This window comes from Artibeus jamaicensis, unplaced genomic scaffold (assembly GCF_021234435.1).
Source record: "Artibeus jamaicensis isolate MK-2021 breed Jamaican fruit bat unplaced genomic scaffold, CSHL_Jam_final scaffold_612, whole genome shotgun sequence".
Lineage (NCBI taxonomy): Eukaryota > Metazoa > Chordata > Mammalia > Chiroptera > Phyllostomidae > Artibeus > Artibeus jamaicensis.
Window position 1 is genome coordinate 10,486,955 of NW_026522049.1, and position 13,628 is coordinate 10,500,582.

General features: G+C 44.9%; 1 protein-coding gene across 2 annotated transcripts in view; it reads left to right on the forward strand.

The window, feature by feature from the left end:
- Nucleotides 1–208: 208 nt before the first annotated feature.
- The window catches only part of ASB7 (ankyrin repeat and SOCS box containing 7), a 37,933-nt gene continuing 24,513 nt past the window's right edge, over nucleotides 209–13,628 (forward strand). For both annotated transcript variants that reach the window (XM_037145921.2, XM_053658922.1), the window contains exons 1-4: nucleotides 209–678; nucleotides 845–941; nucleotides 8,247–8,368; nucleotides 10,141–10,402. In XM_037145921.2, coding sequence (XP_037001816.1) covers nucleotides 10,192–10,402 — 211 coding nt within the window. In that variant the 5' untranslated portion in view covers nucleotides 209–678; nucleotides 845–941; nucleotides 8,247–8,368; nucleotides 10,141–10,191. The remainder of the gene's footprint in view (nucleotides 679–844; nucleotides 942–8,246; nucleotides 8,369–10,140; nucleotides 10,403–13,628) is intronic.

Below are 13,628 nucleotides of genomic sequence, written 5' to 3' on the forward strand. Positions count from 1 at the left end.
ATCGGCACGCCTCCTTTAACTGTCGCGAATGAGCAGGCGGCTTTACGGCAGGCAAGGGGTGGAGCGGCTAGAAATAAGGAGGAGAGAAGGAAGCAACCAACCAACCAAGTCGCCCCCACTCCCCACCCCCACCCACCCGGACCTGGTTTACGGCTCCGGGCTCGGGCTCTGGCGCGGCCGCTGATTGGCTACTGGAGGCTTGGTCCCATCCCAGTGACCCCAAAGTGCTGGAGGGAGGGGGCGGGGGTGGCCCAGTGCAAAGTGCATCCAGAAAGCCCCTATCTAGAGCCCCCGAGACTGGCACTTAGGACCCTGTACGACCCTGGACCTTGCTACCCCGAGACCTCCCGCGTTTCTCTCGTAGCCCGGAGCCTCCGGCCCGGAGCGCGACAGCCCCCTGCTCCGAGCCCTCAGACCGGGACTCTCCGCCCCCCCACCCCCCGCCATCCCCAGCCGGGACTTCCTCCCTGCACCCCTGCCCCGAGGCTGCCCCGCGGCCAGGACCGCCGCCCCGCGTCAGCTCCGCTGTGTGGATGCTCGCCGGGCTGGGGCCGTGAGGCACTGAGGAGGCTCAGGAAGACCCGTGTCCGGCCCTGCCTGGGGTGTTTCTTCAATGGAGAAGTTGGTGAGTGTGGAAGAGGCTGAAAGGAGGAAGAGAAGCAGCAGCTGAGGAGACAGGTAAAGTCAGTTACCTTCCCTGAAGGGAAGAGGGCGGCTGGTTGGGACGGAAATCACTGCATCTCCCTGCCTTCCCTTATCACTCCCTTCCTTTGCTCCCCTTCCTCAAAGCCCCCTCCTCCTTGCTCCAGGGGCGCCGCACCTCTCACTGGTTTCTGATTTCCAGGTTTGAGTTGGCTGGGGGAGCCTAGAGAGCAGGAAGCGGCCTGCCCACCCACCGGAGAAGTAGCAGAGAGAGCCTCTCGCCAGCATCCTCTGTGAAGGTAATAAGCCAGCCCTCCCCTCCCCCATTGTTTGTTTCTGGCCCCTATCTCATTAAGCAGTGCTCTATTTTCAGAGTGGTTACCTGGGAGTGCAGCTCTTTCCTGGCCTCCGTTTTCCCAGGAAAAACAACAAACCCTGCACTTACCCTGCTCCTTAACGTTGTAATAACTTTCCTACCCCCCTAAATGTTATTTCCCACCTTTTTCTCTGCCTCCCGTTTCGGTGTTTTGCATTATCTTGTCGTAACTGTACCGTTTACCCTGCTCTGAGACTTGGAGACCTTTTGGTAGCCCTTCCCCCTTACTCTCATAGGAATTCCTCAGTGCCTTGTTAATTGCTTGTTAATTCGGAATGACTCTGCTTTTTAATTAAACCGCAGTTTTCTGTTTTCCCCTTATTCCTTCCTATCATCATTCTTCTACCTCCATCGGAAAATCTGTTTGAGAGTTACCTAACCGACGAGGGTTTTTCCCTAGGAAAAAGTGAGTCTGTGTCCCTTAGTAGTAAGAATCTTGAGGAAGCTATATTCACCCCTGAAGCTCTCTTGTGTGATCTCTTCAGGCTCTTGTGTGTTTGACAGATGTGGATGGGTTCTACCAATGTCAGAGATACATAGTAACTTGTTCCACTGCAGTAGCGTGTGAAACTTTACATAATATCCTGTTAACACTTGACACTCAAGAATTTAAAAGCTACAGGAATGTGTTGGTGTGTTTGGAATGGAGGGCTTGCTTTTTGCCCTCTTCATCAAGGAGACTCCTCATTTCAAAGCTCTCACAGGTAATTTGTTAGATTGACACGGAAGCTTTCCATTCATGTGATCCCGTTTCTGCTGCTGTATTTTGTCGTTGCCTCTGAACATGCAGTAAAGGTAGGTTCAGGACAGCCGTGTTAATTCCCCAAGAGGGGGATATGATCAGATAAATCCTATAAGAGTTCATTTAGTTCAGAAGTTAGCCCAAGTGAATGACTTTTCTAACATCCAATAACACGCTTGTAAAGTGACTTGGTAATCTCAGAGTTATTTTAATATCTCAGACTGTTTAGGGAATATGAGGTACTTAAAATAGCAGAAGCTGTTAGGAAGTCTTTGATTTACTCCGTTCCACTGGACTTTGTGCTTTCCACAAAAAGGAAATTAATGGCTTTCTTGATTCTTCTAATTGTCAGGACATAGCTAAAGATACTTTTGAGGGTCTCTGGGGGTTTGCATATCCTTGAGACCTGAAACCAGACACCAAAGGGAGACTGTACCCTACACAGTGGGACTAGTCCGAATCAGTTTCTACCAACGATTGTTCTGTGGTTCTGTGGTGAACGTTTAGGGCTGCCTTCGTAAGTGTCGATAGGTTGCACTTCATTTCAGCATGAGCTAGCCAAAAGCCAATGAAGTCAAAGGCAATTTTCATTATTTAAGTATGAGACTCACCAGGGAGGTGCCTAATGCGTAGGACTTTTAAAAAAATGCCAAATTAGTGGAAGTCTGTTTTGAAGGTAAAAATGAATTCTCTTATTTTCTATTCAGGCCTTCTCAGTTCAATATTTTTCTGCTTTAGACTTTAGCATGTTTTCGCTGCAGGGAAGTGTTATCACCTGTGATGATTGGGGGGGTCTGCAGCAAGTGAAACATGTGAGGTGAAGAGCACACACCCCTTTTTCTCAGCCAGTTCATCCTCATTGCTGACATGAGCGTTCACGCATCCCCTCGGTGTTTCATGGTTTTTCTAAGGTTAGGGAATATACAGGGTCCAGCAGAGTAAGGCCTGCTTGAGTGTGGTTGGTAGGGTCATAATGTGGGTGCAATAATTTGTAGTTGTAATTTGGACGTTTCACCGAACAGGTCCTATGGTGTGCTGGAGTGTGATAGTGTCATGTCACAGAATGACACGCTTATGATTTTGTAATAAAAAAGAGGCGTTATTGGTTCCGGACCCTGTATATAAACTCAGCATCTGCTCCTACTATTAGTGTGGTCTAGGTTATGGCAAGTGCTTAAAATGTTTAATTTGAGTCCTTATTCACCAACACAGCCAATTGTGCGGAGGGTTTTTGTTTCTTTTTTTTCTCAGCCTGGTCGTTAGTTTTGTGTTAATTCTGTGACTAGTCACAAGGAGAAACAAAATCAATCAACACCTGATTTATTTGACAGCCAGATGTAAACTTACAATTGCGTAGGAAAAAGAACTGATTTTAATTGAAGATATTCAGTGTTGCCTCTTGAGTATGCTGTGGCCAGTGCTTACTTTCTTTGTACCTAAAGCGATGCCATTCACAACTCCTTAATGGTAGGACACATACACTCTATTTGGTTCACATTTAGCTTTGGTAACAGAGAAGTACGTACTATCCTTAAAAAGTCTAATCAGATGAAGTTTACATAAGTGTATCTAATACCTGACTTTCTACCTTTCTTTTTATTCTCCACCGAAGGCATTAAGTGGAACAGTGGTTCCCTTTCTTGCAGACGTTCTAGGCTCTGACCTGAAGCTGCTGAGATGATAATGCCAGGCCTGGGTTCATAAGACAATAATGACAAGACCTCATCATTTATAATTCTTGTGATTTAAACGTTGGGTTGGGTCTGGAAGAGTGACTTACAAAACCGCCACCTTTGCCTCATCCACATTTCATGGAAATTGGAGGTGGTTCTCCTGGAACTTCTGTGGGTTACAGATCAGTTGCGCATGGTAGTGAGCCCTTGTGTTACATAGAGGCCCAGTAGCTGGGAGGAAAGGGGAGTATCCTCACTTGTTTTAGAACACAAACAATGTGCTATGCTGAGTGATACCGACGGTGCACTCCTACTTTATCTGGGGTTCCAGGCTCTTGATCGTGTAAGTAGAAGTCACCAGCAGGCATCCCAGCCTGGCTGCCCACTTGGGCCCTTGCAGCGTGTCTGCGTCCACCTTCCCTTTTAGGACCACAAGCCTCCGGTGAGTTGGTTGTTTTCTTCCTCAGAGCCAGTATCCTTGGAGTTGCTCATTTTACCAGCCTGTATCTTGATTTACTCTGCAAAGAAATGCTTATTTCTTTCTTTCTTTTTTTACTTTTTGAGTAGCAAGCTGTTACCCTGTTTCTAGCTTGTGCGAAATCTGAAAGCACACTTCTAATTTGTGTCCCTTAATCAAAAAATGTGTGAGTTTCAGCGAAAATAACATGCAAAAAAGCCATTAATGACTAATCATGCTAAAAGAAATTGGGGACATGTGGGCAAATTTGGTGAAAGTTATGTAATTGTAGACAGGTCTTAAATACATTTTGTTTTAAAGCCCTGGCTGGTATGGCTCCGTGGATGAAATATATTTTGTTTTACAGTTACTCCTAACTCCATTCTGTGGATATAGACTTTTAAAAATTGTGTGAAGCAAGTTCTGGTGTTAACCTCATGAAGGTTACTTGGCATCTATATGGAAATTAAATGGTAACATTTATTCCAAATGGATAGTTTCTAATACGGTCAACAGTATAAAAGCTTAGAGGCCTGTATTACTCTCTTTTAACCCCATGCAGGGTAGAAAAAGGTGAATTCATCAAATGTAAACGTAGCATTAACATAGGGCCACAAATTTTATGTAAAAAGGAGCTACAGTGAGGAAGCAGCTCATTTAGCGTGTAATTCTGAAGTCTTCCTTGTTAGTGTGGTTTTTCTCTCTTTTTTTCCTAAGTGTGAACCCGAAATGGAATTTCTAAAGATTGTATCCTCAATGTTTTAGTCGTTCTGAGTCATTGCTAACATAAAACAACGTGCCCTGCACATACATTTACTTAGAAAGGTGCTTCCTAGGCCATATTCTGTTCTTCTGTGGGTGATTTGCGTGAGCTGGTGGATTTTCACACTGGCACTCCTTGAGGGGGAAATAGGCTTTTTTTTCCATTCTCATTTCTGGAGATAGTCCTTTTTTATTTATGTATACATACATGGATAGTTATACTCTATTACATGCAAACTCTCACAAAATAGCACCAGGGTAAAATTAATTGTTTGTCTGATGCTTTGGACTGTTAGGACATGGAGTAATAAGTCACCATTTTTCAAAATTTAAGGGATGCTGTGGACAGGAGTCACGTGTGCATGGTATGCGTGTCCATGGGTTCTTTCCCAGGGACTAATGCATGTAAAGAGCGCTTTTGGGGTTTAAAAGTATGGTTATGCTTTATGGTGGTCGGCATTTTCAGAAGAGAGAAAAGTGATAGAACATTTCTAGGACTATCTGATTCAATGTGAGTTTTCAGAGCCGTCTATTGAAGTTCTACCCCAGGGGTAATGGCAGTGGCCAAGGCCCAGCTGTGTGCCAAGTTCACGGCAGGCGCTCAGTGGACCTTCGCTTGTCTGTCGAAGTAGCCCACGAGGGATCATCACAAGTTACCCTTGTCCGCGCATCTTCCTTGTTGAGAGAAATAATGTGGTCACTTCACTTTTTAACACAAAGGCTTTTCTCTGTGATATTAATAAAGGAATACCATCTCCGGTTCCAACCCACACCTCGTTTGCCCTCATGCCCACCACGCCCACCTCCATGGACATGGTGATAGGTGGATGATCGGTGACAGCAGCAGCCACAGCAAGGGTTCTTAGGGTTGGAAGCCCTGGAGGGTCACCTCCATGTTCCCTGGGGGGTCAGGAGGTGCTGAGGACACTCTGAGAGGCAAGGCACCCAGTGACACTCATTCCTAAAATGTAGGTGGAACTCGCCCGGGCAGTAACCAGGTGCTCATTTGTGGAAACGCCGGTGGCTCATCATCGGAGGCATTGGTTTCCTGACGTCCCCCACCCCCAGTTTCCTCTCTTATCATCTCACATTAATAGATACATTTGTCACAGGTAATGGCCCGGTAATGAGCGTTATTAGTAACTAAAATCCAGGCCATGTTTGGATTGCCTTAGATTTTATCCAGTACCCTTTTTCTGTTCCACGATCCCACCTAGGACCCCACGTTACATTTAGCTGTCTTGTCCCCATAGGCTCCTCCTGGCGGTGACAGTTTCCTCGACTTGCTTAATTTTGATGACCTTGATGTTTGGGGGCGTACTGGTCAGTTATTCTGTGGGATGGCCCTTCATTGCAATTTGATGTTTTTCTCATGACTAGACTGGAGTTGTAGCCTATCATATCATATATCATATCATATCATATCATATATATATGCCATGCCATGTCATACTGGCAACATGGCTGACACTCATGGTATTAGCCATGATCAGCTGGCTGAAGCAGTGTTCCTTGCTCTTTTCCCTGCTGCCCTCTTTAGAAGGAAGTCAGTATGTGCACAGCCCATACTTGGGCGGGGGGGGGGGTGTTAAGCCCCACCTTCTTGATGAGGGAGAATCTACACAAATTATTTGGAGTTCTGACAGCAGGTTCCCCCCCTCTCCTGCCCGCATCTTGTTTGTTGATTCAATCAGCTGTGTATTACATGCTCTTTATCTTGTTCCACTTGTTCTGTCTTGGCTGTTGAGAGCTCTTGAGCTGGCTCTTGTGTCCCTTTGACATACTTCCATCATTGCAGCTTTTCTTTTCTTTCTTTCTTTCTTTTTTTTTTTTTTTTTGAGCACTTCCTTCCTGTTTGCACTGTAAGATGCTCGAGGCTCTTGTATATTTCCTGCCCAGGTCTTAGAATCCGCATTTATATGAGGAGAGTTCTGCATTTCTCACAACTCCCTGTAGGAGCCGTTCTGATTATGTCTAATTCAGAAATAATGGGCAGAGTTTACACGGTGGTTGCGGGGCGGGTGGGGATGGGTGGAGGTGGAAAAGAGGGTACGTGGGGGGATAAATGGTGGTAGAAAGCATATTGTAAAATACAAAAAAAGAATGGGCAGAGTTTTAAATCACATATTATTGCCAAGTGCATGTTGGCAGAGGCTTGGTTCTTCCTTGAAGAGGTTTAACAAGGAAAAATAAGGAGTAGAAAAGGGGGAGGGTCAGAGTGGACTGCACTGATGTGGACTGGGTGACAGTTCTGGTGGGCAGCCGGCAGCACCCGTGGCTGCCACTTTTCCCCGTAGCGCCTGTTGCCAGGTGGCCCAGCCTCTTCTTGTTGAAGGGACAGGGTGTCGGTACACTTACCCCACCGGGATGGGTGGCACTTCCCCCAATGACAAATCCCTGGAGCGATTCGGGTAGGACGTGGGGGAGTCACTTTGTATGTGTTCTCAACCTTCCTGGAATTCACGGGCTTAGGGTTTAACTGACACCGACAAAGATCCCTTTTTAGCTGTAGAGACAGTTTTTTTTGTTGTTTTTTTTTTTTTTTTTTTTCGGAATTGGGATAAGGAAGCTAGCAAGACTGTTGTTGATCTTTTTTCTTTCTTTGGTGTGTGCATGAAGGAGTAACAATATGTCCTTTTGGACATAACGAAGAACCAGTATTTAAAGACATGTTCTTTTCGTTGTCATAGATTCCGTTTTGGCTTTGGCCACCTTCTGTATTGAATGCATACATTTTCTCATTTTGGTCCTGTTCGGAAAAAGCAAGTGGCTGACAGTGTCAGTTAAAAAGTAATTCAAATGATTTCTGGCTGGGTGGCTCATCATCCCATAAACTGAGAGGTTGCAGGTTCGATTCCTGGTCCAGTCACACACCTAGGTTGCAGGTTCAGTTCTTGCTTGGGACACAAATGTGAGGCAACCAGTCAATGTTTCTCTTCCTCTCTCTCCCTCCCTTTCCCTCTCTCTAAACTCAGCAAGCATGTCCTCGGGTAAGGATTGAAAAAAAGGTAATTCAAATGAAGCAAGTCTGAAAATATATTCTGAATAGAGCAAAAAAGAAGAATCTTTGTTTGCATCTCAATTCCAACTGTGTCATTTACTATTTCTTCTTTTTTGTTGTTTTTAACCTGGCTATTTAGGGGTAAAAAAAAAAGTCCTGAAGATAAATTACAGTCATACCTCAGTGCTCGTCATCTTCAGAACTCGTCAAACCCTGTACTCATCGCATTTTGATGAGAAAAAAAATGTTTCAGCACTTGCTTGGGATGACCCCTTGCACTTGCGGGAACTTGTATAAGTCACGCCACCATCATGCAAAAGAAAATGCATTGCTTGCTAGGCGCTCATCGGTTTTGCCACTCATCACGGGTTCCAGAACAAATTAACGACAAGTACCAAGGTACCCCTGTATTTATACCACCGTGGAGATGGCTGTGGGTCTCAACATCATTTTCTCTACAGCTTGATCTGAGTTCTTTCTCTGCTGTAAGTTCGTTGGAAAGGGTTGAAAGTTCGTCAAAATGTAGACTGTGCAGGCCGCCATGATCCTTTATTACTTTTAGGAGTGTTTCCATGAGTGTTGTTTGTTCTTAGGTTAAGGAGGCTGGTCCGTGCCATCATCTGGACACAGTTGGAGTCCCCTCCCCACAATGCTGTATGTGCACAATGGTCATTAGGCAGTCCCCCTGTCAGGAAACGGGACATTCTTCGGGAAGGTAAGTGACTGATGGTCCCTGGTCATCTGTACTGCTCTGGGGGGGGAACCCATTTAGCTTTTCCTTTCCTCCTTCACATTAGCTCATGTATATTAAACACAGCACTTGCTAAAACAAAATCCAGGGTTTGTTTTGGAGGGGGGTTGATACCGTTTAACTCCTTCTTAAATAGTGGCCCTATTTAAGTACCAAAATATTCCATTTAAAAAAACTCATTAAAGACAGTTGTTTTGAGCACAGATTAGTAGTTTTCATTATATCCTTCTAATGGTCTTCAACATCTTCTTTTAAAAAGCTAATAATGGGTGAGAATCTATTCAAAAAGGATTCTGGGTTTTCAAATTTCTAAAATGAGGCTTGATCTTAGTGTCAGTTGAAAAAAATAATTAAGTGAAGAAATGGTGGGGGGGGGCATCATGTCTTTTAAGAAAACAAATTGTGTTGAAATGTCTCATTTCCCAATTTTCTCCGAGGAAACGGCTCTTTGTAGAAGTAGCTTAATGTTTCCAAATGATATTGCTCAGTAGTGAAACTTCGGAGTCTGTAGTGACCCTTTTCTGTGTATAAAATAACACAGGATGTTCGATTGCCCTCCTAGGCTGTGGTGATCTGCCCTAAGTCAAGGTTAAGTTTGCCTCTGTACAATCCGCATGAGAAGTTTGACAAGAGAAATTATTATTGGTAACAGGATTATCCCAAGATGTCTAACCTACATAAGAGACCAAAATGTCTTTAAAGAACATTGCCACATAATTTCTTTTTTTTATCTTTAGAAATGGAAGCCTGCTAATTAGATGAGTCTAATCTAATCTTTACAATTAGCCCAGATGGAATGGCTTCCTAGATTAATGTTAATTTACGTTTCTGTGTGTCTTTAAGAGTTTAAAAGGGCACTACCAAAAGTTTTCGTACACGTTTTTAAATATTTTGTATGATCTTGATGCTTGGCATACTTAGAGGGTAAAACTTCTAGAAAACTGAAATAGGAGAAAATGTAAATTCTGCATCAAATAACACAAAGTAGAAAAGATAGAAATAGACACAAGTAAACAAAGAAGTAAATACAATCTATGCATTTTACTCATTTGCTTAGCCCCACCCACTCTCACTTCCCCTCAGCCTTCCACCTTTTGGGGCTAAAATAAAACATTGTTAATATACTTTAGAACAGCAGCCTAAAGGTTTTTGCACTTTTTTTAAAAAATGGGCCGGAAGGAAACCAACCCCCACCCCCGAAACCCCCCCCCCCAAAAAAATGCATCTCATAATTAAAGGTCTCTAGTTTTCGTAGTCTGTGAATTGTCCATTTGATACGTACTTGGAGTTTACTTACTGATTTGTGGGAGAATCCCTGATTGAATCGGAACTTAATTCTCCTCAGAGTGCTTCCGGTGAATCCAAACTCCTAAGACACTCCTGTGACTCCTCAGTTGTCTCCCCGCCCGGCATCACCTTCCCTCTTACTCCCACCTCCCGCTGTTAACGTTCATAGGATGTTTGGTCTGAGTTTTCAAAGGGCTGCTGAAGACACGTCCTGTTTCAGCCACATAGGGCCTTCTTCCTGGCTCGCTTTTTGAAATCTTTTACCATCCTAGGGAAATAACGGAAAGTTTTTGCTTCTAACAGAGACTTGTCAACTAGCCATAGTAGTATGCACTGTCGTGACTAAGGCGCGCGTGACTTAGCAAAAGAAAATTCCATTATATTTCGTGGACACTCTGTCGGCGGGAGCCAGGAAGCCTAAATGTCACGTGTTCTGCCCACCCTTAAAGGCTGATCCCTGCGACCTGATGACGCCTTTGTGAGACGCGGACTCAGCTAGGATGTTACACCACCATTGTCGCAGGAACCCTGAGCTGCAGGAAGAGTTGCAGATTCAGGCCGCGGTGGCTGCCGGGGATGTGCACACAGTCCGGAAGATGCTAGAGCAGGGCTATTCGCCCAACGGCCGCGACGCCAACGGCTGGACCCTGCTCCACTTCTCGGCAGCGAGAGGAAAGGAAAGATGTGTCCGCGTGTTTCTAGAGCATGGAGGTGAGTAGACAAGAAGCGCATCTCTTTCCCAAGGGGAAACTTGAAATGAAACCATATTTCATTTAAAAGGTATGTCTGCCTGTGTGTATGATGCTCAGTGCTTCGCTTTTGTTAACATCAACTTCTTTTCTCTCCTGTGTGAAGATGCGTTGTGATTATGCTGCGTTTTGTTTCAAACCAGCTTGTCTGAAAAGATCAGATTGGTGAATGTGCTTTTTCCTCCGTCACGGTAGTTGATGTACAGCCAGGTGTCTCCAGGTTATTTGAACTAAAAGCAGCTCTTCTTCAAGTTGTCTGGTTGCTTGTGTTTCAGAAGCGGAAGTGGCTGTGGTACCCACAGCGAGAGAATCACACAAGCTTCCTTGTTGGTGATTGTTCGGGGCAGTGGACCTGGCACGGTCCCTTTAAATATCATGGCCTAATGGTGGCCAAGGTTTTGAATTCACCCCCCTTTAAAAACCCTTTTTGGATGCCTTTATGACTATCGTGGAACACTTACTTGCCTTTTCCAGAATTGTACATCGTTCCTGGGCACCCTGCCAGGAGACTGGTTTATCTGAGGGCTAATTTTGTGTAAATACAGGCAGCTTGGAAACTACATCTGACATTGTATGTTTTTGCTTCAAAAACTGTCCGTTAACATAATTCATAATTCCCGTGATTAATAACAACTAACAACTGTCCTAAACTAGTATACTTTTTTCCTCCAGTTGAAGTTCCACTTAATTTTTTTCCCTTAAAGATAGACTATACATACTTTATCATTCGTTTCCCACCTCGTCTTTGTAAAGTAGCTTGGTTGGGACTCAGGTTCCACGTGTGCCGTTCTGGGGCCTGAGTTGCTCATTAACAGCTTTCATTTTCATTGCTAAGGAGCAGTCGGGTTTTCAAACTTGCTTGACATACAGCCAGTGTCACGAGGCACATAAAGACACGAACGCAATGGCTCTGAGCCCAGACTAACTGCAGGGCCACGCTAAACCTGAGATTAGCTGTCATCGAGCATCCTAGGGGCCCCGGGATAGGAGCTGTGTCCTTGAAAGAGTGACTGTTGATACCACCCACCATTCCCTGGCCTGTCCATTCTTTCGACTGTCTTCCTTCCCTCCCTGCTTCTTGCTCATAGTTCATCCTCCCCCCCAAACTTGGAAACCTCAGTTTTGTAGTTAATGAAGGGAAGAGGTTTGCCAGGAGAAAGATCCGAGAAAAACTCAAAGGTGAGTGTAGGATCAGAACACTTGGAACAGTAAGATAACTACGTACATTTTGAAAGTGGAGCCAACCGGATTTGCAGATTGATCGAACGTGACGTGAAAATGAAAGAAATCAAGCATTAACTGAGCTTCTGGGCCTGAGCATAAGAAAGAAAGAGACTTTCCACTTGTTCAGTGAGCGGAGGAAAGTTAGCCAAATGCACCTTGAAAAAATAGGACATCAATGTTTAGCAGAAGCCACTCACCCAACAAGAAATCCTTTAACCAAGGCATATGAGGGGGTCAGATCTCACCACCGTGGAGTCTGTACTTCTGCTCAGTACAGCCACCAGTGAGTGATCTCAGAGCCGAGAGGCCGTCTGGGGCCGCACCGAGATACAGCCATGTGACCACAGAGGGAAGCCCGGCTGGGGGACAAAAATTGGGTTTCATGGAGGAAACGAGCCAGTGTGGCTCGGATTGCCGGCGGGGTCCATCCACGTTCCAGAAGGAGGATGAGGGAGGCTGTCTTTCTTGCTTCATGTAAACCCGTGCCATTGGCAGCACCTGTGGCTGTCGACATTTAAATAAATTCAGTTGCTGTCCCACCAGCTCTGGTTCAGATGCTCAGTAGGCACGTGTGACTTTCATCGCAGACGTCAGAGACCTCGAACATCAGCCTGGGCAGATAAACGACGTTTCACTGGTCTACTTTCAAACATCCAGCTTCAAAATGATGACCACCTAGGGTTTTGTAATGTCAAGAAAGTATTAGAGTTTCTGAACACAAATGCGACACCTGTAACAGCTCCTCCGGACAAACCCTGGTATTCCCCTGACCGGGTTAGTGTGCTGTGGGAGTTACGGGGAGGAGTATGAGGAGAAACCCATTACTAGTACTATCTTCATTTTCACACTGGAAGTTTTCTAGAGATCCAAGACTGTGTTGGACATTTTGTGAAGGGAACATTAAAAGACCCTATCTTCGTGCATCTGTTTATCTTCAGGTTCAGCGTTTACTACACACACTGACCGTGGAGAGCAGTCAGCTGGGGCTCTGGACATTAAATCCATGAAGCAAATGGCCACAGGCCCCCAAGAAATGCATCTCCGCTCTCCTCTCGATGTGGCAGGCAGATCCCCCTGGTGAAACTCATGAGAATGAGTGAGATCGGGGATTGATTAAATCCATAGCAGAGGGGTGAGAAATTCTTTCCAGCTTCTCAAAAATAAGAGATTCTGCAAATGAGAACCCCAAATGTAATGAAACCAGCATTGATTGCAGGGATTTATGGAAGCTGCATGGAGAGCAGTTTAGTACCAGGTATGAGACCCTTAGAAGCAGGAGAACTCTTTGCCCGATGTGTTGACTTCTCTACACTTTTTCCAAGGAAGCAGTCTTGAAGGAAGGAGTTTTTTTATATGCCAATTTTCCCTTCATTATGTAATGGTTTTTCAAATAGAGGCATTCTCAGTGCCCAGAGAGAGAGAAAAGGCTAAGTGATTAGACTAGGATTATAGTTATCTATAATTTTTTTAACTGTATAGAAGAAAAGCTGGAAGTATCATTAGTGTTGACCAGAGTTATTAGAGAATGCTCTTTGTTTTTTGCCTTGCTGCTTTTCTGACCTTTTGATTCATTTGTGAGAAAGTAGTAGCAAATCTGGGAGAAATCCTGTTTGGAAACATTGTATCATCTGACTTTCCAGTCCTTTATCCTGCAGTGAATTATTGGCAGGGTTAGGTGTTCGTCTGGACTTTCTATCCCTGTTGTGTCTCTGTTCTCCGCTCATGCGTACAGCACAACGTGCCACTGGTTTTTAGACCCCCGACATAAACAGAGTGTGTGGGGCAGCACCTTTGTGCAAAGTCCTGGGAACATGTTTGACCAGGTGACTAGGTATATACTCCAGTCCTTCAAGCAACCAGCATTAAAAAAAAAAAATACAGGCATACCTCACTTTACTGCACTTTGCTTTATTGCACTTTGCAGATACTGTGTTTTTTCACAAATGGGAGGTTCGTGGCAACCC